General features: G+C 35.1%; 1 protein-coding gene across 2 annotated transcripts in view; it reads left to right on the forward strand.

The window, feature by feature from the left end:
* Positions 1–25,104, forward strand: part of LOC106042138 (cilia- and flagella-associated protein 47) — a 308,071-nt gene that overhangs the window by 252,999 nt on the left and 29,968 nt on the right. Inside the window, exons 58-61 of one of the 2 annotated variants that reach the window (XM_066980338.1) lie at positions 7,647–7,805; positions 10,456–10,615; positions 11,233–11,327; positions 13,176–13,337. In XM_066980338.1, the coding sequence (XP_066836439.1) occupies positions 7,647–7,805; positions 10,456–10,615; positions 11,233–11,327; positions 13,176–13,337 (576 nt within the window). The remainder of the gene's footprint in view (positions 1–7,646; positions 7,806–10,455; positions 10,616–11,232; positions 11,328–13,175; positions 13,338–25,104) is intronic. The other variant, XM_066980347.1, reaches the window with a different exon arrangement.

Raw genomic sequence — 25,104 nt, forward strand, 5'->3', positions numbered from 1 at the left:
GAGTTGGCTGGGAGCTTATTGTTCCTGCAGCCACAGCCCTCCAATTCAGGGCTCTGAAGTTTACTTTTTACCTCTATAAACTTAAAATATCCTAATACAAACCTGACTGCTAAACAATTGTTATCATAACTAAAATGAGCTTATACCAAGACAAATCTCAATTAAATCCTGAGACGTTATCTTGTAAGGTCACTAAAAAAACCTTTTAATAGTAATGGCAAGAAATCATATTTACTGGGCTACAGAAGCCTTCCCTCCAGAAAAAAAAAACAATATTCCTAGTATGGGAAGTATTTAGCTAAGAAGTACATTCTCCCTCCATGCAAATTCTAAATTCTGTACCATGTCATAGGTTATGTGATTCACAGAACTATTATTTGATGGCATAATTCAAATTAGTGGGCAAAAGTTACTTTTCATGAGGGATTCTTAACAACTTTAACTATTTTCTTGAGTACTAAGAAACCAAAAAAACATCATAGTGCTCAGCTCTGCCTTATTACAAAAGCCTGTGAACCTTGAATGATGAAGAGTATAAGTATTGAGACTATGAAAATTTATAACTCAAGAAATATATATATGTGACTCACAGAAGAGAGTAATAGCTAAACTAGCTGTTTCAAAGGTTATAAACTATGTCAAGGAAACAACTTTTGAAAAGGCAAAAGTGCTGAATAATCACTGTATCCCATTCACATGAAAGAGTCAGTTGGAGACTTATATCTGTTTCCAGTTACCATCTACTATATGAAGTGTGATACATCTTCTGGCAACTTGTAAAAAACAGTACAATTTTTGGTTGAATATAAAAAGTAGAAGGATGTAACATCACCAGCGTCATTGCCAATTTTACACCTCTTTGCACATTTTGATTAAAATCTGCCATAGCTTCAGAACTTGACTCTGCTTTCAGAGATAGGACTAAGAGATGCATATATCCAAATTTAAAATGAAAGTAAAAATATATCTGTCAAAAATAATCAGATATTTGACAAGTCAAAAATTCAGTTATATCTAACAAGCAATTACAGTTTTCTTTCAGCCATGAACTCAAGACATTTTTTGTATGTGTTTAGGTCTAGAAGAAGATTAAGGAAACAGGAAGCTGTCATACTCTTAATTTACTTACCTAGTACTTTATCTTAGGGTAACTTGAATTTTCTTTAAGAAAGAAAGGATAAAGTTTGGTGATTTTTTTGTGTCTGAGCACTAAAAAAAAAAACACACTTGTTTAAAAAGCATATGACATTGCCTTTTCTTGCAGTTTATTGCATTTTTAAAATACTTGTGTGGTTATTTATTTACTTATTTATTTGTTAGTTTGGTTGGTTGGTTGGTTGGTTTGGTTTGGTTTTGGTTAAGATTTTAGGTAGGATACTAAATGCTTGTAGACCATATTTTGTCTTATGCACAATAGAGTGAATTCACTTCAGTAAAGGAGGAGAGGGGTTGAGTGGGACATAGTTTTCCCATTAACATAGTAGGGTGGAACATGACAGATCCTGTTTCTAAAATATATGACTATCTACCTCTCTACTCGCCCTAGCAGTCCCTCCCTATCCACACTGTGGTTTTGATTCTTATTGTATTCCGTTATTTATCAATTCATATCTTTTGAGAATGTCAGAAATACTTAACTGTGTGAAGAAATAAGATGAAGACTTAGTTCAGGTAGGGCTGAATGACCTTATACAAACTGAGTTTATACTTACCTTTTTTGAGGTGTCACAAATTGTATAATTCGGAAAAAAAGACATATTTATACATCTTTTGCAGTGCTGATGTGGAAGAGACTTGCATTTTCTTTTCCTTTGGCTAAAAAGTATGCCTTCTGCTTTGTGCAACTTTGGATCTAGGACAATATTATGCTGCAGACCTTTAGATTTTGGATACCTCAATGATCCCACAAAATTTTATCTTTAATTTTTATTCTTCTCTCCTTACTCTTATCTATTTGGCATTCCCCATGCCAAGTGTCTTCTGTACTTCTATATAAAGCAGTCTGGTAGTCTCCACTGTTCTCTACCGTATCATATCGTATACCAAATCATTTTGGAAGTTACTGTCAATGCCTGTCACCTTTTTTCTGGTCACTCAGTTGTTTTGTTTCTTTCTTTTTCCAGTCTTATTGCTCACTTTTCCCTGTCTTTGCAATCATCTTCCTGTTCTCACCTGTGACTTTTGTATTGTTCTGGGCTGCTGTTCAGCCTTGCTTTCTTGCTGTTCTTGGCTCCTGCCATTCAGATGTGTCTTTCCTAATGTGCTTGCTGACTGAATTTCAGAAAAGGGAACACAAAGTCCACTGCTCTCAGAGTGTTTCAGCTGGACGCTTTGAGTCCAACACCTCTGAAAGGAAACTGCAAAGATATCCCAGGCTACCAAGACAAATGCATAAGATGACAGCAGAAATGGAAAATAGTATTGAATGTATCGTGTATATGAATGCCAGGCAATTACTTTTTTTTTTTAATTTTTTTTTATTTTTAAGATTTGACAGCTCTGTAACACCTACCCAAAGTCAAAGTTGAAGCTACCAGAGTTTAGGAGATAAGTGGTAAATCCTGTGCTAAGCCACAATTTATGATGTTATTTAATTTCTGTATTACTACAAAACCATTCTTAAACCTAAGTGGATAATCCAATCTGATATGGAAGTGAGTGAGACTTTCTTCTGAAATATACTAAGCAGTATATTAATATTAAGCAGTAGTCTTATACCGGGGATTTTAAAAAGTATCATGCACTTTTTCTCAATAGGAGTGTGTGGTCTTCATGGTTTTCATGATCTTTGTTATATGTATTTTTCAGTTTTCTCAGAGTTAAATATTTTAAGTTTAATTTTTCTTGTTTTGGTTACACTGATGATGTGAATTGCTGTGCTTAGAACCAGTTTTTCCCTTGACATGCTTAACCCTTGTAAGATTAAGTGCTACCGCACATCTATGATAGGTATTTCTGTCAAAATAATGGTGGCTTTTTTTTTTTTTTTTTTTTGCCACAATTGCACTATCGACTATTAGTTAGAAAAAGATAATTTTATAAATGAAAGAAGACAAGAAGACTTTATGGTTTTCCTTTTAGAGAGGCTTTGTTTAAATGCAAAATAAATTGCATTAAACGAAACAACATATTTAATTACTAAGCCCTGTTCTCAATCCATTTATTTTAATCTAAATAGCAAATGTTTAACTTGTATCTATTATTTAGTACCAGAAAGAAATCATTCTAAATTAAATCTCTTAATGAAATAAGCCAGAAAGATTCTGCCAGAAGTGTACAAAATTGTATTAACACAAGATTCATAAAATGGCAAAAAGCTTATAAGCATACTGTATCTAATACGCTTTATTGTGTGCTTATGATAGTGATGATGTGAAGCCTTTCAGTTAAAGACTCAAACATCCATTCTTTCACTTGTGCCTTTTATTTCTTAAAGCAACTTTTCAAGTTTTAACCAGTCATTTGTGAAATTGCTTATTAGCATCTGAGTTGCATATTCATGGCTTAACTTTTTCAACTAAGGAACTCAGTAACTCAGGGGGATCTTATCAATGTTTATAATTATCTGAAGGGAGGGTGCAAACCAGGCAGAACCAGGCCCTTTTCAGTGGTGCACAGTGACAGGATAAGAGGCAATGGGCACAAACTGGAACACAGAAGATGCCTCCTGAACATCAGGAAACACTTCCTTACTATAAATGTGACAGAACTGGCACAGAGAGGCTGTGGAATCTCCCTCCTTGGAGATCTTCAAAAGCTGCCTGGGCAGGGTCCTGTGCAACCTTCTCTCAGTGGCCCTACCTCAGCAAGTGAGTTGGACCACATCTGCCAGAGATCCTTCCAACTTCAACCATTCAGTAATTCACTGAAGCTTTCAGATGCGGGTCAAAGGACAACTCTAACCTTTGGTGGAAGAATCCATAATTCATGAAGCAGAAAGTCCTCCTAAAAATAAATTCACCGTGGACAATCTATGAAAGGAATCTCTCTTTCATCCCACCTACCTAAATAAACTGTAGTGAGGGAAGAAAAATGCAATATATATATAACATATATATATAATTGTATAAATACTGATCAAGTGATTCATTGAGAAAATGTCTATATTTGGCTTAGCAAGCAAGAATGTATTATATGTATTCTGAAAAGCAAAAACAAGCCTGAGTATAGTGATCTACCATGAACACAGAATTATAGTATCGGACTAGGTGGTAAAGGACCTCTTGAGATTATCTCATCCAACCCCTCCCTTGCTACAGCAGGGTCAGCCAAAGCAGGTTTTTCAGGATGATATCCAGTCAGATTTTGAGTATCTCCACAGATGGAGGTTGTTGACTGATGGCTGTTGATCCAGAAAATTGTATTCTTATTTACTCATTGAGACTTACTAATTATAATACTAATGTATGAAAATGAACACAGATTGCTGCATTCCCACATTTTGCTAATTAGAACCCATAACAAAGGGCTATGATCATGTTTTACTGAAAGGGAATCAAAACTTCAAGCAGCCTCATAGGAAGGACTGAAAAAAAAAAAGATGCAAACAAAAATGAATCCACCCTTAGTAACAGTTGAGGCAGAAGTGCTGTCTGTACTTTATTCAACTCTTGGAATTTAGCACTGAACCACTTTTGGCAGAGTTGTTTAAAAAAAAATAAAAATAAAAAAGACCTTAGTCTTCATATGTGAGCCAGGCTTTTATTTCTTCTAGCAGGTGAAAATAAATGAAGAATACATACACATGATTTTTTAATGTATTTCTGATGCTTGCTGGAGTGTTGGCAATATCTGACTCTCTACTGCCTGATATCAATCCTCCTTTTCTGGATGAGTTCCTTTAGAAAGAATTAAAAATCCTTCCCCAGCAGCAGCTATTGTCTGCGAATATTGTGGCGGCCACCCTTTCCATATCCTGAGGATAGTGTTAGAAAACAGACCTGATTATACTGAACTAACATTTTTATGACCAGTGTTAATTTTAGCAGGGCCATCTGTGGTTTTAACTGAAGTTATTCTATGCTAATTTTTATGGAGAAACTATTAAGATTAAAAAAAAAAAAAGACAAAGGACCCCTCTTAAATGTTTTCCCATCAGACTCCAGCAAGACATAGAGAGCTCTTCCTCATCTCTTGCCTTTTTCAATTAGGAAACTGAACTGAGGGCTGCTGTTCTGGGTACAATCAGTGGGAATTACTCTGAGATGCTACAGACTTAACAGTAATGCATCAAGGAAGCAGACCTTTCAACACCTAGAAATTTTATGATCAAAGTTCCCTACTAATATGAAAAGTACATGGCTTGAACTAAGATGAAGATAAATGAGAGGATGATGATTCTTTTCAAAGATACTGTAGGATATTTTGCTCATTGTCATCACAGTTTTATCAGTGTGGCCCTGGATGCTTGCTCTTAAACATTTTCCTAAGGTACTGTAGAGGCAACAAATGAATTTTTACCCATCTGTAATCCTTCCAAATAAAATCTCAGCTATAGAGATCCAATGCATTACTTCAATTAACTAGCTCTCACAGTGATATTCTTTTTAGGGCTGACATGGAAATTACAGAACTCAGCGAGAGTGCAGTGCCCCCGTAGAAGTAAAGCAGAGAATATGAAATGCACTCATTTTGATTTAATTATGTAATCCAGTTTTGAATTCTAGTCTCAAGTTTCAAAGGATGAGGAGTCCAAAGATTCCTTTACAGAATCATTGTTCTCTACTTTCCTTTGGAGAGGCTAGAGGCAAGGCTTAAAATACAGGCTACCTCATAAAGAAATGAGGGAGGAGACAGATCTCCACGTGCTTCTCCGTAAGGCAGTTGACTCCAGTTGTGATCCTTTGGTTTGAATGAGGTGGCTTCAGCCCATAAAGGGTCAGCTGTGCGTTTGCTCATAACTATCACTGCTTCCTTGTGTTTTTTGTATAGTGAAATGGAAGCAGGGTGTTATCAAAATCTGGCCTAAAGCTTTATACCGAATGTGATGCAGCTTTATTCAAAAAAAGTGCCTTGCTGTGAAGTTCTTACAGAGAGTTTGTGGAACAACTTGGTCATGCTGATTTATGCTAAAATTGCCCACATAAATATTATTGTCTGTTGTGCCAGGAGTTGCTGGTTCACATTCTCTAAATGGGAATGAGAAAAGAGAAGCATGAAGCAATATGTGGTTTTTGCAATTAGGCCTATTTCATCTGTCTTTTTAACTATGCAAAATCATAAGGAAATAAATCTTTACTAGCAGTTAATGATCAGTTGGTTAGTTGACAGCTGCAGGCAAGTCCAGTGATATAAAAATTACTGTCATTATGAACAGCTTCTAATAGGAAGAATGTTTATTAAAAATGTGAACACATTCTGTTTCAACAGTTATATTAAAATTTGTCTTTTTGTGATGTTTAATAACCAATTTTCTGCGAGAATGACCCAGAATGATATCATGGACTCTGTATTAAAATTTACTGTTAAAAAAGCCCTATGTCCTGTAACAGGCATAATTAAGCTGCTGTTTAAACAGCATGTGCAATGCATATATAATGTAACAAAATATTAGTTTACAGTCTGCTCTATTTGTCATGTGTTAAAACAGTTGCAAATGGTATTAATGACGGTATTTTAAGTTGCAAATCATCCCGAGTACATTATTCTAGCAAAACACTATAGACAAAAATTAGCTCGAACAGCTCTTGGATATTTTGCAATTAATAAAATGTTGATATAGCAGCAATTTTGTTGTTAGCAATTTGTATGCACCATGGTAGAGTGCACAGAGAGAAAATATTTCCTTGGTAACCCTAGCGGAATACATGAGGTCCACAGACAAATAGGATGAACTTGGTTTGTCAAGTTGATTTCTACTAAAATTATACACATATATTTTATTGTCTTCTGTGTGTAGTATTGCTGGCACAGTGTTCCTTAAAAAGCTGGAATGGTGTTTTCCTTCATACATAGCAAAAGGTAGGGGAAGTGTTTTTACAGAACACAAAGTGGTTTTGTGGCAAGTAAAAGCTGCTCTTGTACTTCTGAGGCAATGGAGAGGTTTCTTCCTCTGTATCTTCCAGCCTTTTAACAACTTGAAGGTCACCCAGCCATGATGACTAGAAGGAGAAAAGAGAAAAAATACCTAAGGAGGAAATGATACAAATCACAGTTGCCCAGTGCTGCAATGGAATAGATGTGTGTGTATTACTATATATAACTATCTCTCTATGTAAATACACAACCATGTGATGTGTAAAGATACCATTAGGGAATTAGAGATATCTGTGGTGGGAATGTTTAGGAGACTGACTAAATAGGTCACTTTTGAAACAAAACCTTACTGAATTTGTTTAGTAACAACAATTTTCAAGCTAAAGAGCAATTCTTGCACACTGTTAGCCATTATTACCACGTGTATGAAAGTGTTATTCTTTAATAATCATATCCTAAATAAGTGTACAATGTTCTGAAGCTGATGCTGTATAGTTAGCATTGATGGATTCGGTCCTTGATGTTCATCATGGAGGTTAAAGTGATCAGGCTTGAGAGAGAAAAACTTTGATGAAAGAATTAAGAACTGAATTCGGATGATTGTCTTTCTTCTCCATCTTTCCTTGGTCATTATGGCTGCTGTGCACTTCTTGCCTCCTCCCCCTCCAAAGGGCAGTCTCAACAGCTCCCCATGGTGTTTGTTTGGATTTTGGTTTTGCCAGTCATCCCTCCTGTGTATTCCGCAAGGTGTCCTGCCTGTTTGCAGTCCCTTCTGCTTACCTTGTGCTTCATCTTTAAACTTCTGTTACCCAAATGCCTCCTACATGCAGGTACATACCTTTGTTCCTTTTTTGGTCACATTGCTCACAAACATATTTACAACGCTTCCACGTTGTGTTTGGATTTGCCATAATGGTGTTACAAAGTGCGTACGTACTGTTGTTGATAATACTACTTCGGTATGTATATATTTGGATTCAAGGCAAGCTAATTATATCCTGAAGAATAAGCTTCTAATGTAGAATGGAGTAGAATAGAATTTTATAGAATTTTAATATAGTGGAAATTTATAGATATTACAGGCCTCTGCCTTAGCTACAGCAGAGTAGGCCCAAAGTTCAGCAAATCACAGTAGAAAGCTGTCTTGTTTCTCATGGAAGGAGAACTATCAGAGCTATAGCTGACATCTGTTTTAAAGGGATGGGTCAGAAGTTTTTGGAAGTAAGCCAACAATGTGTATGGTCAGTTTAGTTATTTAAGATATTGGATTGACAGGTATGTTGGTAATCTTTTTAAAGGTAAAACTCTTTGGCCACACTATTGTCAACAGTATGTGCATATTCTTCATCTTTTAAATTTTGTGTGTGTGTATATATATATATACTTGTGTGTATATATATATATATACATATATACTTGATTTGTAATACATAAACTAAGGACATTAAGATCTAACAAAATATCATTAATCTTTATTAAATGAAAAAAATATTTTTTTTATCTAGATATTAGCAATTTAAAATGATATTTAATGATAATATTTTCAAGTTGTTTCAAGATAAGAGACTTTTCAAGTAGTTTTTTCAAAAACAAATCACTCATACCATGATGGATTTATACAAATGCACAGAAATTATGCAGTTACTATTGCAGTGCAGTTATTTAATTTCCATTACTACATGATGAGCCTTTACAATACAGAAATCCACATGTTTAGATAAGAATTTCTTACTATTAGTAGAATGCATAGTAACGTGAAGCACTGGTCTGTATTTGAGGTCTCGAGGCATTGTTAATGAAAGAGGCAGAAATCCTGCAGGTGGAATGGTTTGTCTTTAAATAATCCTGACCTTCCTAATTTGATTGATTTTCCAATCTTAATTTAGTTAGTTCATTTTAATTTATTAGAGTTTCTAGCTAAAAACATTACAGCTACAGAACCATATTGACTCCAGTTGGTTTATATGCTGTAGAAAGTACCTAGATAACACAGTACAAGATAATTCTTCATAAAGGTAATTATCTGGTAATTATTTGATTTTTTTTGGTAATTTTGGTAATTTTTTTGGTAATTTTTTTGGTAATTATTTGATTTTTTTTTTTTTTTTTTTTTTGCTTCTGGCCATTCCTATCTGTCATCATTTTAGTCTGTCTCCCTAAAAGTCTACCAAACTTCAATGCATCCAGCTCTTTTTTTTCATATTTTGTCCTTCCCAAGACTGCGTTACATTTTTCTTACTGCTCACTTTGCTATAGCTCTCAGCACTGAGGTCTTCACCCTCCAGCCTCTTAGCCTTTGGAAGGTGAACATTTGGAGCATGAGATAAAAGTTTCCCTGCTGACATTTTTTGAGCACCTAGCAGTCTTTTGTTATCACAAGAAGCAATTACAGGGAGTGCACTGCTTCTCCCATGCATTCTAACTTTAGCAGACTCAGTCGTTCTCAGGGAATGATGCACATGTACCTACCTATATGAGCACATATGCATTGTAGTAGGCATGAAAAATTACCACAAAAATGTAGAGCATAATGTAAAAGCAGTTAGTTAGAACTAGGAGGTTTTTCTGCAGGTAGAATTAAAGCTGAAACCCTAACCCAGAGACATCAGTTCTACCAAATTTCAATAATTATTTTAAAAGCTTGAAAGCAGATAGACTGTATGACTTGTTTGTTCTAATTTATACATTTTTTTTTTTCTATAACTTCATTGCTGGAACTTAACCTGAGATAGATATTCTGACACGTGCCACACAGGCAACCTGTTGGAAAAAGGCCCTTAATTATGGAATGTGTCAGGTCACCTTCACTGCAGACAGGATAGATTGTTACTATTTTTTTTTAAGCAAAGTCAATCACATGAAAAATAGTACAGAAAAGACGTGGCTTCTATAATGGTAGTATAAGTTCTTTAAAATGTATTTCAGTTATGTTACAAACATAAACAATTGTTTTTGGATTCATCTTTTCTTATGCAATATTATTCTCATATGTTGCAACCCACCAATGTAATGGGATTACACATGGTCTCTGAATATTATATATGGGAAGCTCACTTTATCTTGCTTGTTTTGTTTTGAGCCTTCAGAGTCTCTTTGGGTCTCTTTTCAAAGCTTTATCAGTAAGTGAAAGTGTAAAAGGGCTTTTGGTTTCATGTTGCTTTGCCAAACAAGATTATATTTTTTATTTTTTTTTTAATTCCAAGCAACAATTTTTGTCAACTCCTCTCTTTAGGACATGGAATCAAGGAATCAAGAAACACCTTATTACAGGAGGACTGACCTCAGATGGTAGTGTAAGATAAGATTTGACTGTAGCAAGAGCAGGATAAAATGCAATTTGTTGTCACAGGGAGAATAATACACTATGCTAAAATGTTAAATGGTGTATCAAAAAGAAAAAAAAAAAGTAAATATGAATAAAATGTTTTAAATAATTTTCAAAATTTCTGAGGTACGATAACAATCTCTTCTGTCTTACAGGAATTCAATTAGCTCCAAAAGAAAAACTGGACATCCCAGTGTTATTCATGCCAGATACAATGAAAATGTATGAGGCTGCGGTGGTAATTAATGTAATGAGGGAAAACGGTGAAAACTGGCCTTATGAGGATTCTGCTGAATTAAGTAAAGACTTAAAGAGGTAATTTATTCTAATAGGAAAAATATGTAGTTGCAGATACTCAATCTTATCATCATTTTCCCCTTCAGATATCTGTGTGTGGCTCCCAAGGGGAAGCAAGTGTCTGATTTTTGAGGGCAACAGATATCCAACATGAGCTTTTAATGTACCCTGCAAAGTATGTACTTTACAAAATGCAAAGTACTATCTGCCAGTGCAGTTTTAGATATTGAGCAAATGAAAGTTGTTAGATACTTCTAATTTTGGGGTTAATAATTGCTCTCCTGTGGGTATGTTTTTGTAATGCACAAACTACATAAACTTTGCTTCAGTGTAGGTGTGACATAAGAGAGAGCAAATCAGGCCAAACGTTCTTGTATCCTGACATAAAGGTATTCAAAGACACTAAAATAAGTGGATGTCAGTTATGGCTTTTATGATTTGCTTGGATCTTATTTCATATATTTTTTTAGATATGTTTAGCATTAAAGCATACAATAAAATGGAGTTTCACATTTCCAGTAACTCTTAACTCTATATTGTTTTAGACAAAAAAAATCTCAATACTATCATAATGTTAGTATCATAATGACACTCTACCTGTTTTCCATGATACTGTTCACTTATTCTCCAAATAGTTTTACTGTGTCAGAGGATGGGGGTATTCAGGGAATACTCTGGACCTATCCAGTTCATGGAATACCTGAAGCACCACAGCAGAAATTAGTGCCAGGTAGGTAATTATTGAAAAACTTGAACAGGAAGTTCAAGAAAAATAAAATAGTTATTTGTGTTCTCACCTGCTTGATCATGAGAATTTGTTCTAATACTCTATCACATTCTTAAAAAAGATAAAATCACATATTAAAAATAAAATCCCCTTCCCAGCCTACAAAGTAAATCTAGACCTTCTGTTTCATTCTCGTTATGGATAAAAGAAGCCGGGAGCAGTTGGAAACTTCATGGCTTGTGCCCTTCAGTGTCCCAGTTAATGCTAAATTAGAGAACCGTAAATAAATCAAATGAAAGACTTACATAAGTGTAGATTTCTACTTACATACCCAAAATACCCTTCCAGACAATTTAATTGTTAGATGTCCATTGTGTTGCTCAGCCTTGAATTTCACTGTAACCAAAACAAGAATATAGGTTGGTGTAAATAGCAGTAAGTTTTCCACTTGCTCCTGAGAAGTAAACTTGCATTAAAAAAGGACTGACAAATTCATAGGACTTTTATTGTTGCTTATTTTGTGTATAGTACATGTTTATAGATTTGTTAAAGATATTTTTAAAGGTGAGATATCACCCCAGAATAGTGAAACATAGAAATTGTGAACAGTTTTTTAAAGCTAAAAGCTTGATAAAACTACAACATACGGACAGTTTTATACCAACTTATTTTTGATAGTAATAATAATTAAACAAGCTCCAGAACTACAAGTTGTAGCTAAATAAACAGGGTTCAGGAGTAAGGCATCTTTTGCTCTTTTTAAAAAAAAATACTGAATATAATTATTTACCAAGAGTTGTGTCTGAATTATTTATCATAAAATCTTGATATGAAGTTCAGAATTAATTTTTAAAGAATCATTGGATATAATTCTGCTGATTGTTTTAGATAAGGGATCAAATTACTAGTTCTGAGCATTTCTTCCTTACTTAAAAATGTGTGACAATGAGTCATTACTTACTGCCTTGTAGGCAGAAAAAAAAAATAATCTAGCTTTTTAATAATATAAAAATAATTATGCAGTTTTCAGAGCCATAATTCTGATGAAAATGGTATTTAGACCTTGAAACTGAAAAGTATGTAACTACCTCTTCTTTTTCATGTTGATTTCAATATCTCTGGAAAATTCTTTTTTTCTGGAAAATATTTTATTTTTTTCCTTCAGCTCTTGAATCTAGTTTTCTCCTCTTTCTGTGCCAATAAGAATTGAAAGAACCATAAACAATGACCACAAAAATAAGCCTTATAAAATCTAGTATAAAAAATCTAGCTAAAGTCCAACTATCTTCTAATGAAAAAGGACAAATTTTGTAATAAGCAAATTAAAAGCATTAATAGAATCGAAAAAAAGGTCTGTCATGCTTCAAAGAGAAAGATGCTTTTTATTTTGTCACAGTTCTTTAAAAGCTGAAATTTGAACAGTATTCTTACTTGGTTAGAAACCAAGTAGTAAGTTAATACTGTTTCATTTAACTTTTAAATTCCTTCTCTCTTTTATTATTTTTTTGTTTTCCTTTCAGTCTTCTTTTCTCATTGCTATATATCAAACTATATCATAGCATATATTTGCAAATGAACTAAAATGAAGATACATTTTATTATTACAAAAAAAAGAGCAAAATTTGCAAGTGCTGTTATGAACTAACCATAGGAACAGATTTTTGTTTGCTTAGAAATATTTCCTACTATTTCACCTAAAAAATGAACAACAAAACTTTGAGAAAACTGTATTTTAGTTGCCTCACTCATTTCTGGAATTCCATCATTCTCCAAGCACATGTCACTTCTAATTATTCTGTTAAAAAAAAGATTCCGACGCTTTACAAATAATGGATTCTTTCTTTTCTGTAGCTGTTGTAAGTTGTCAAGCCAGTCAGAGAGTAGAAAAAAGAGTAGAAGTGCTGCTAACTGGTGCAGTTCCTGGTGCAACTGCTATGCCTGCCACAAGAAATTCTGCATTGATCAATAGACATAAGCCAGCCAATATCCAAGAAGAAGTTCAAGTCACTGATGGTAAGAATAAATAGCTTGGATATCACACTTTTTTTAATAACATTGCACATACAGTAAGTACTTTACTTAATGTAACTCTGCTATGACAACAGATGGGAATTAGAAAAATCTTTCTCTCAGACCATATTTCTACCATGTGGCAAATATAGGACATTCATATAACAGTATGTCTGTGGAGTTACAGGCACCTTTGAACCTTTCTTTTATGTGTGTCTTGGATGTGAGGCTTGCACACATACCATCCCTCCTTTAAAAGAGTATAGCCTGCACAAAGTGTAAAGGTAGCAAAAACATGTCTGTGTAAGCATTGCAAGGCACTGTTTATCTTCAGGTTGTCCCTATTTGTGAGATGCATTCCCACCAGAAGGCCAATATCTGCAGCAAAATGGATTTAAGAAAGAGGCCTTGTTCTAAGGAAGCAATAAAGCTGTGTAAAAGAAAGCTTCCACTTACTGTTAATCAGCTGATGACACAGTAAAAATCAATTCCTTCAGAGACACACCACCTTTTCGTATCATACCTCTTTTTGAAAGAGAATGGTACAACGTATAAGAAAAGAATACTTGTTAAGCTTCATGTATATTATTTCTGTTCATAGGCATGTGTTAACAGTCATACTACAAGTTATTAATTGCTACATTATACTTTCACTAATTATCGTACCTTTGAAGTTAAACTTACATTTGTTTTTAGGTACAAAGTCATCCTACTTTTTAAGAAAAGTGTTATTTTAGTATTACAGCATGTGACATGAGATATAGCTGCAAATGATGGTAAGGGATTTCACCCATGCTCAACTTTCTCAAGATTATAATGCACTGTAACATGGTAAAAAATGAGTACAGAAGTTACTATGATTGTAGTTCATTGACTTTCAGGTTGAAAGACTGATAGACTTGGCTTTTTTGTCTATCTATGCCATTGGAGTCAGCATCAGAGTCTGGTTCAATAGACACTTTACAGGAATACCATGTTGCAATAGATTCCTTGCCAAAGAACTGTGAAAAAGTGAAAATCTGTTAAATTGAAATCAAGATGTATTACATCCTTCCTATAAGGATAATTTTCATCCAGCCATAGCTCCACCCCTGTACACTTAGCACTCTGGTCTTCTCTCTTCAATCACTGTCCAGATCTTTAAACAGATTTTTTTTTTTTGAATATTTTTAAAACAGAAGGGAATCTGAAATTGAACTGCAGTCACAACCTTACACATAGTATACTTACTCATTACTTAATCATTGTAATTGCTTATTTAAACTTTATAATTACCCATATCCCAGTACCAAGGATAGGTTATTGTCTGGGCATATTATTGTCTTACATTCCCATATTACAAAGTGATAGTGATCGATCCAGTAAAATAAAAAGATGTGAAGGTCTCCACACACATTCTTGCCTCTTTGGAGAATCGTAAATATTATGAATATAATTTTGTTTGGCATTGTGAGAACAGTGATATATCAAAATACATCACCATATTTTTTACTGTAGAGTAGCAAGGCTTAAATCTTCATTAACTTGTTACAAGTGAGTAGGCGATCTTAAACATAACTGAGCTATTTCCCTCCAAAATGGTGGCCTCTGTATTGACAAGAATAACATATATTCAGCAAGTTGAGACAGCATTTTGAAAGACTTGCAGATTCATGATGTGTAGTGCTTGTTTTATTCATGCGAAAATATTTCATATTTATAAGACTGGCTCCTGTGCATACTGCAAGACATTGATTTGGGATATCATTGCATCTTTTCAAGCAAGAAGTCTGGTAATGAAATGGTAGACAACATAGGTAGTAAGATCATTTATAATGCTGGTGCTTTTCAATGACATATTAATGTCATATTGCTGAATGAATCTGATGCCTATTAGGAATCAGATTTAATGGTACTATCTGAGCTTTCTGCAGTCTACCAGTAATAATATAAACAAAAACGTAAACTCTAAGATAGCAGGCTGGCAAGCTGTTTTTCATTTTTTTCTTTTTTCAAAGAATGATTCATCAGATAGTATGTGTGATGTGTAGTAAGCAGATTTTATATCCAAAGATAAATGATGATAATTACTGGCAGATCAGATTTAAACAGCTACTACCGCAATTTAAAGTATTTAAATTGTTTCGACAAGTATAAATTGTTGGGAAGTAAAAAATCTTCAAGCATGTCCTTTGTGTTAAAGGAATTCAATTTCATCCATTCCAGATGGTATCATTTGAAATATAAAATTATTACAATTTCTTACGACAGAAGGGGATGATCTAAATACCATATAGCTAAAATGACATGACTTGTTCAGAAGTAAGCAATGCTCCAGAGATCAAATAACTTAAAGACAATGTTTTAGGCATATCAACTATAATATGTCCCCTTTAAAAATAATTTTCAATTATATGTGCTCTATATGTATTTTTCAGCTGTTTTCTTAAATATGTCTCTAATTATATTATTTTTGGTAAACCTAATTTAAGACATTAATTCATCCAGACAAGAGTGGAGGTTCTTATTTGTACTCTAATAAAATACCTTTTTTTATTCACCTTAAACATTAAATAGGGGGGAAAAATGATGCATTGTCCATAGTCTTGTAAGAAAAGCATCAAACAATATCAAGCAAGTTATCCATTATAGATATTGACTGGAATTCAGATGTTTCTAGGCAACCAAACTTCAGTATGTTGAGAGCATGTGGAGTATACAGAGTATCTTCTGATTGAAGAAAAACACTGATCAGTCCTGTCTCTGCGTTTGTAATAGTCCTTTGTAACCTACCCCTTTCACCTACTTCAGTTTATCACATAAGGCAGCCAGTGTAGAGTGTTTATAATTAACTTCCCTGTTTTTTTATTAACTCATAGTTCCTCTCACAGCTTAAGGTCTGGTCTTAGTTCCTTGCTCCTGGGTTCTTATCTCTAGGAAAAATTTCAAGCGAGTTAATTCTGGAGGGTGGGGGGGGGGGGGGGGGGGGCTGGAACAGTACTGTCCAGGTTGGAGGTAGCACAGCTATAAGTTTTTTATGTTATGTGCAAGTTTTGCTGCTAGGTTGACCTCTAAACAGATGAACAGTTCAATTGCACCTTGTGGTCAAATAACATTTTCCAGATATACTAATCTATAATGTACATTGGCATATGTTACCTAAAGTGTACCCTTTGTTTCACCTTCTAAGAAAACCGCAAAAATAGAAATATATGTGTGTATTCTCTACAGTCTAATAGACTGCTATTACAGTCTAACATCCAATCAGATATAACAGATCTAACATCCAAAAATTTCTGAAGTATTGAAACTCATCAAAATTTACAGAAATCCTCTATTTTCTTTAACTTTATTAATAAAGTTATTTGAGACGGGAACAACACCTACAAACATGTTAAAAGCTATTCCCCACTCTAGCAAGATTTCATGTTGGCCAGTGATATGGATTCCACTAAATGCCAGTTTAATGTGATGGATCTGGATCAGGAAGCTCACCTGTAAGAAATAAGTTCAACAAAATTCGATAAGATCGAAGAAATATTATCAGCATAAGGTAGAAAATGCCAGCATAGGTGGAGAGAAAATATAGACTTACTCTCTCTCATTGAGGCATTTTAATTTAATTACTGATAAAGTTTTGGAGGTAAATACGGAAAGCAACATGAAGAAGATAATAATAATGAAGATAGCTCTCTATATAACTTAAGCCATCTCTCTATTGTTGTAATCATTATGGAATTATTTCTGAAATGGTGTTTGAGGATGAGAGAATTATGGTTTTATAAATGAGATTGTAGACTTTTGTTGTTGTTTTTTCTCTCTGTGATAAGTAGAAGAAAGAACAACAAAATGTTTGTTTTGTATTAGCAGATAGGTGAAAGCTGTTAGTGATGGCAAAATGAAAATGTTGATGAGAGGGTGAACCACCAGCTGGTAGGAAGAGACACTCTATTATGGTTTACCTTATTACTAAGGGTGACAAGTCCTACAGGAAAATAGGGAATTATCTGAAGTCTAAGAATAGTGCATAAGAGTAGAAACGGAAGCCTAGAGAGATTATTTTGTGAGCTATATAATTTTTGTTTACATCTGGCGTTTGCTTCTTTATCTATGAGTGAAACATGGGAGAGATTTGATGCATTATTTCTCTTCCTGAAGAAAAAGTCTAAGTTCACCAACTTAAATTTCAGTGGGTCAATGTTAGCTGTCAATATGCAAAATATAGTAAGTACTATATAGGATTTCTTCAGTGAAAATGAAATATGTGGAGGAATTAATAGATTTAGTGGATGCTCACAGTTTTAATGGAATATGAACTACCTGGATGATCAAGCAATCCCTTTCTGTTAATTACTGTTGGATTGTAAAGCAGGAGAGTTTAAATGCACATTTGTGTTTAGGAAGGTTGGATTTTTAAATGGCCCATTTTTGTACTTTAGTAACAAAAATCGTAGAATACTATGATTATAGAATCATAGAATCATTTAGGTTGTAAAACGCCTCTAAGATCATCAAGTCCAACCTTTAATTTAGCACTGCCAAGTCTACCACTAAACCATGTCCCTCAGCACCTCATCTACACATCTTTTAAATACCTCCACAGATCGTGCCTCAGCCATGTCCTTGGACGGCCTGTTCCAATGCTTCACAACCCTTTCAGTGAAGAGTCTTTTCCCGATAACCCAAGCTAAACCTCCCCTGGAGCAACGTGAGGCCATTTCCCCTTGTTCTATCACTCGTTGCTTGGGAAAATAGACCGACCCCCATCTTGCTATAACTTCCTTTGAGGCAGATGTAAAGAGCGATCAGGTCTCCCTTAAGACTCCATTCCTCTAGGCTAAATAACCTCATTTTCCTCAGCCACTCTTCATAAGACTTGCCCTCTAGACCCTTCACCAGCTTTGCTGCCCTTCTTTGGACACCCTTCAGTACCTCAATGTCTTTGTTGTAGTGAGGAGCCCAAAACTGAATGTAGTATTTGAGGTGCAGCCTCACCAGACATGAGTACAGGGGAACAATCTCTTCCCTAGTCCTGTGGCCACACTATTTCTGATACAAGCCAGGATATTGTTGACATTCTTGGTTACTTGAGCACACTGCTGGCTCATATTCAACTGGCTATCAAACAATACCTCCAGGTCCTTTTCCATCAAGCAGCTTTCTACCCGGCCTGTAGCATTGCATGCGGTTGTTGTGCCCTAAGTGCAGCACTTAGCCTTGTTGAACCTCACACAGTTGGCCTTGGCCCATTGATCCAGCAAAGGGCTCAAGGGTTGAGATAAGGACAGGGAGATCACTTAACAATTATCGCTATAGGCAAAACAGACACAGCGTAGGGAGATTAGTAAAATTTATTGCCTATTATTAACAAGATGGAGCAATGAGAATCAAAGAAAACAAACTAAAGCCACCTTCCCCCCATCCACCCTCTTCTACCTCCTCCCCTCAAGCAGTGCAGGGGAACGGGGAATGGGGGCTGCGGTCAGCCCCTGACGCTTCGTCTCCGCCGCTCCCTCACGGTCCCTCCCTGCCCCTGCTCCACGCGGGGTCCCTCCCACGGGATGCCGTCCTTCCCGAACTGAGCCTGCGGGGGCTGCCCACAGGCAGCAGCTCTTCCAGCACTGCTCCCACACGGCTCCGTACCACGGGGTCCATCCATCCCCCAGGAGCAAACTGCTCCAGCACGGGTCCCCCACGGGCGGGCGGCAGCTCCCCCCAGACCCCCTGCTCCTGCGTGGGCTCCTCTCCACGGGCTGCAGCTCCGGCCCGGGGCCTGCTCCTGCGGGGGCTCTCCATGGGCCGCAGCCTCCTCCAGGCCACATCCACCTGCTCCACGTGGGCTCCTCCACGGGCTGCAGCGTGGAGATCTGCTCCGTGTGGGACCCATGGGCTGCAGGGGGACAGCCTGCTCCACCGGGGGCCTCTCCCTGCACAGGCCGCAGGGGAACTGCTGCTGCCTGCCTGGAGCACCTCCTGCCCTCCTGCTGCATTGACCTGGGGTGCTGCGGGGCTGCTTCTCACTCCTCACTCCTCACTCTCCCAGCTGCTGTTGCAGCAGTTTTTTGTTGTTGTTGTTTGTTTGTTTATTTTTCTTAAATCTGCTCTCCCAGAGGCACAAACTACATTGCTTATTGGCACAGCTCTGGCCAGCGGCAGGTCCCTTTTGGAGTCTGCTGAAAACTGGCCCATATCTAACACGGGGCAGCTGCTGGAATCTTCTCACAGAAACCACCCCTCCAGCCCCCCACTACCTTGCTACATAAACCCACTACAAACTGAAACATACACAGGCATTTTGATGAAGAACTTCAAATAGGTCTGTACTTACCTGATGGTATTATAATAGGTTAACACTTAATCCATTAAAAAAGGAACAATATAGCATATTTTTTGTCTCAAAAGTAACCCTCCCCCCCATTGTTTAATATAGCTAGAAAAATACAAAAAATACTGAAAAAAATCTCGTGAATTATGAGCAAACACAGTTTGTAACTAAAAAACATTGTTTCTGGTTCTGTTTTTTTTTTCTTTTTCTTTTTTTTTCTATATAAAATATTGACATCTGCAAACCTTAAAAATGAGAGTAATCATTATGCAAATTCAGATTGCTTTCTAACACCTATGCAAAATCATGATCAGTTAAAATATTCAACACTTGCAGGAAACCATCTCAATTATAAACTAATCTGAACATATTCACTCACCCTCACAGAAGTGCAAAAACAATAACTCCATTATGAAATGAGAAATAATTCTTCCTGGTGTTACTTTTCAGAATGATATTCACCTAGGAAAAAAAGAAAAGACAAGAACTGATCGACTAAGCCACAATAACACATCTGATGCAAGAATACTACACAAACTTGTTAATAGTTCTAAACTTTTATTTACATCCAAAAAATAACACGTTTGGATGACAAATTTTTCAGTGAAGGTTATGTTATTTCCCTGTATCTTGATCTAAATCACTAAGCAAATTAAGCATGTGTGACTATAAACCAAGGAACTTCAGTCTGAAGATTTCTTACGCAAAAATTAATTTTTTTTGTTTTGAAAACTTGGCCTGATGTATTCAGTGAGGAAAAATGAGTCAGGATACTATGACAAAAAAAAATCTGTGGGAATTAAAATTGCATCATAAATATGGTCATGAAGAAGATGGTTTGATGTTGCTTATCCCCAGATAGAGATATGATCTTTATTTGCTAGAATTGATAGCTAAATGAAGACAATGCTAACTAAAAAAGCAGAATGTTGAAACAGGTGTGGAATGTTTTTGAAAAGAATACATTTTTTATCAGTTAGCTTAAAACATTAACTTACAGTTTATCGTGAGTATAGATTATTGTACAAATCTAAGTAGAATGCTAGATCAAAACGATCAAAGAGATTTTTGGGTGACTGAGAATCTTTTTGCTTTTTCTGCTTTTTTTCTTTGTTTGTTTCAATGTAATATCAAATAATATTGAAATAAGGAAAGTAAGAATGTTAAGAGTGGAATATGGATAAATGTAATAAAAGGGAATTCATCTACAAGGGATTCAGAGAGAGAGAATATGAGGAAATGAACTGAAAGGAAAAATGCAGAAATATATGAGGAATAACAGATGCTAGAGGCGGACAGTATACTTCATATACATGGATTCACAAACTTCCATTACGTTAACTAAATGATACTGTGTTTTTGAGAAAGGCTTTCTAAGGCCCTGCAGTAGTAATCTGCTTTAGCAGCAGAAATTTTCTTTAAATAAGTGTTTTGAAAGAGAATGAAAAAAAAAAAAAACCACAAAAATCAAATGTAAGGGAAAATTTAGAAAAGAAATGTTGGTTGCTAGGGAAATAGGCAGTGGGATGCAGGGTTAAGAAAAATGTGACTAGACTGGAATACTGGAGAGCCTTGAAGATATGGACGAAAATGTTTAATTGCATTGAAGATCAATGATTACATTAACTAGAGAAGGAGACCACTTTCTTATCCATTTATTTCTTTGTATTTAAGGTAGTTTGGTATCTGACATTCAACAGAGTACATTGTGTTATCTTTGCTGATAATGCTCTACGTACAGCATTTTTGTATCTGTATGAAGAAATTCAGTGAAAGGCGTATTTAACACCAGGTCTTGTACTGTTTGCTTATTCTGCCCCTATTTTCACGTAGTTATTATAGTTTACTGCAAGAAATAGATATTTACTTCTCACATGAGATTCATTTCTTACCTCCTGGAAGATACTCTTTACTGAAATGTTAAGATAGTCTTGACCAAAAGGCTTCCTTTTTTTCCTCTTTGTTATGCTTATCATTCCCTTTAGCTTTTCGATTGAATATTTACTTGAAAACTGTATTAAAACTATTTGGTCTGCTGTACAGTAATGTATTCTGTCTGCTGCTGCTTTCACTGTTATGTACTTTTCACTACATGCTTCAACTAAATTCTCCTCTGCCTACTGAGTTCCAAGAGTGCGTGTGAAGACCCCTGGAAGACAGTGGAGAAGTAAGAAAATGGCAAGTGTTGGATGAGTGTTGAACGGGGTAATGAAGAAAGATATTTCACAAGATTTTGAAGGTCAACATTAGATGTCAGATGACTGATGTCATGACTGCTTAAAGTCCTGTCCTGTAGTTTATGTTTTACAAGTCTGGAGAATATTAGATCAAGAGGGAAAAAAAAAATCTTTTTTAGGTGCCTGGGCTGCAATGGATCCTTAGCCTTGAAGAATTATCAAAACTAAGGGGAAAAAAGAAAATAATCAGTGAGAGGATGTAGTATGTTTAAATTCAGAACCTAGTAAAATAATTTATCTGGCATGAAGCTGCAAGTTTACGAGTGGCTGGGCTTTCATTCTGTGCTTCTGTTCTGTGATTTTGTTGATGTCCTTCATTAAATGACTACAAGTAAGATTGCAGCCTGCTGAGTGGGAACTGGGAAAGGCCCTTTAAATGAGTTCACTTGCATCTATCCACAGTAAGAAATACTCTGTAATGAGGGCAAGCATTGGACAAGCATTTTTTCTGTCCGAACATCTTTCAATCATTGCTTTAATTTCCTCCTTTCTCATTGGGGTTTCTTAGAATGATCCTTTCCCTTGCCATTTCTATATCACCAAGTCTGTTGCAGCTTACGCATTATCTGAGCAGATAGCTCAGATAGCTAGAGCTCCTTTAGGTATCCACAAAAGACTGCATGCAGCCTCACAGGCCACTATCCATTAGATTTGTATCATCAGAAAAAAAAATTGTTTAATGAGCTGTTCTTCAGTGAAGTCAAACGTATACTCACTTTCCAGAAATAAAAGGACGGGACAAAAAGCTTCTCTAATGACCGTGTGAAACTCTATTCCCGGATAGATATGTCCAGTGGGCCTTTTATGGTATCTTCTACAGATATTAGAGTCATGAATGTCTTTGTAATAAGCTCTTTTGAAGCTTAAATATTGGTTAGCTTTTTCCACTGAATTGTCAGTTAAATTCCTAAGGTTCCCACTGTGTGAACATGTTATGATTGTCTTTTAATTTTTAGATGTAAGAAGTCTATCAATTAGTTTTACATTAAATCCTATCAGTTCCAAAAATTCAGATTATTTTTTTTTCCAAATGATATGATCAGTGTGTAAAATCCTTGGAGTTTTCACGCTAGCATCCATAAGAGTCAGACAAAATAAAAAATAAAAAGAAATGGTCTATTTCATTTTGTCTTCTTAGATGTTATTTTAAAGTCACCAACATTATATTGTTTTTTAAGAAGTAGCCTTACTAGCACTTAAAAATAAATAACAGTCAAATCACAGAAGTATATAGTTCAAAAATCATACTGTTTTTCTAGCATAGCTGCTTCAGTAATTCTGAAAGAGCTGTATACACAAATGTTGCCTAATTCATATTACCTTTTGAAGGTCTTTATTTACACAAAGCAAAACACTTCGAGATTGAGATTAACTGCCTTTCAAAACATGGTATTTTTAACACTTTACAAAATTAATCTTGGAATAATGACCTCAAAACCATATTCTTAATCTTTTTTTTTTTTTTAACTTAAATAATGCATAATATTCTTTCTGATTTATTTATTTATTTATTTATTTATTGTAATTGGAAATTCTATTTCCTAGATCTAACCATCTGTGTATAAATAGCATGCTACTTCTTCTTCCTGGTAAGATAATTGATAATAATTGATAATTTTTTTCTGTGTTGAGTCAGATGTGGTTAAAATTCTTCCTGCTGCTCTGTATTTTCAAAACAGAGGTGGAATAATCGGGGTGTACTTTATATCTGGATGTGTATTTTGCAGTTTGAATTAGACTTTTAACTACACTAAAATGGTGATTTTTGAAAGATAATTTCTTCATGGACAAGGGTGGTTAGGCAATGGAACTGGCTGGCCAGGGAGGTGGTACAGGTGCCATCCCTGGTGCCATATTAAAAGATATGTGGTGGACTTGTTAGTGTTAGGTTGATGGTTGGACTAGACGATCTTAAGCATCTTTTCTAACCTGAATAATTCTATGATTCTATGATTCTACAAATGACTAGTATACAAAGTGCTGGGCTAAAGTTTTGAGGCATATTAGAACACTATGCTATATTATATTCAACATTGCTTAAAGAAAATTATAAATCTGTCTCCAATGCTTTATTCATTTCACAAATTTAATTAAAACTGGGAATTCTAAGAATCAAGATAAGTGTGAACATTTGACAATTTGGACATATTTTTAGCAGTTATTCACAACTCTTTTTTTTTTTTTTCCTCTTGCAGCTGCCAGTTTGTGTAGACAGCACAAGTATTATGGAATTGTCTAGAATCAAATATTAATGTATTCACAAGGGCTTCCCATAGTATGATAATATGGTAGTCTTCAGGGTTTGCAGCTCTTATGAAAAATCTAATTACACTTCTCTGTTTTGAACAGCCTAAATCAAAACTAGATCAGCAGTGTTTCAAAACTTTAAAATATTGGAACATATAAATACCTATTTTTTCCCTAGGTGTTGTAAATATTAAAATACTTTAAATAAACAGTTGATATAAGCATAGAACAGGTTAGAAAACAGACTGGAGCAGAAAAAAAAAAAGTAGAAATATTTGATTTCTTAAGACTAAAAGGTACTATGTCGAAATGTCTTTGGATACTAAAAGTACCATGCAATTCACAACACTTTCTTCCTAGTATCTCAACTGTAAAATAAACTTTTCTTGAGCTGCACTGTGTGATAAAACTGCTGAAAGAAACATCTGCTCAACAGTTGCAATTTTCCCACTGTGGAACGCTCTAAATTGTGTCATCTTTTCTCTCCCATAAAAAGTTAATTTTTATGTCTAAATCTTTGTGTTTTGACATTTGTCTAGCATGTCTATTACAAGCCTTCGGCTGTGTTGAAATCTGAATGCATGGCATAAACATATTTTTCAAAAAGAGAAACAACAAAATATGGAAAAATGTAGGACAATCCCGGGAATTTTACAATTTGTAGGAAAAATGTTCATATTTAATTTCACTATAACAAAGTACGCTTACAGTAATAAAGAACATTTATAACAGATGGATTAATACATGGAAATCCTGTATATTCAGTACTGAGTGTGTATATACCATGACCTCTAATTCTTTATGTTGGTTAATGTTTTTTTAATGTACATCTGTGTAGCTCTTAGATCTACCATAAATCTTCCGGAGGTCTGTGTAAAGGATACAATTTAAAGATTCAGAAATGTTTTGATATAAGCTGCTATACCTCTTAGGTCTAATCTCTGTGTTACAAAAGTCGTGGCAACAAAAAATCAAGCTTCTT

This window comes from Anser cygnoides, chromosome 1, assembly GCF_040182565.1.
Source record: "Anser cygnoides isolate HZ-2024a breed goose chromosome 1, Taihu_goose_T2T_genome, whole genome shotgun sequence".
NCBI lineage: Eukaryota > Metazoa > Chordata > Aves > Anseriformes > Anatidae > Anser > Anser cygnoides.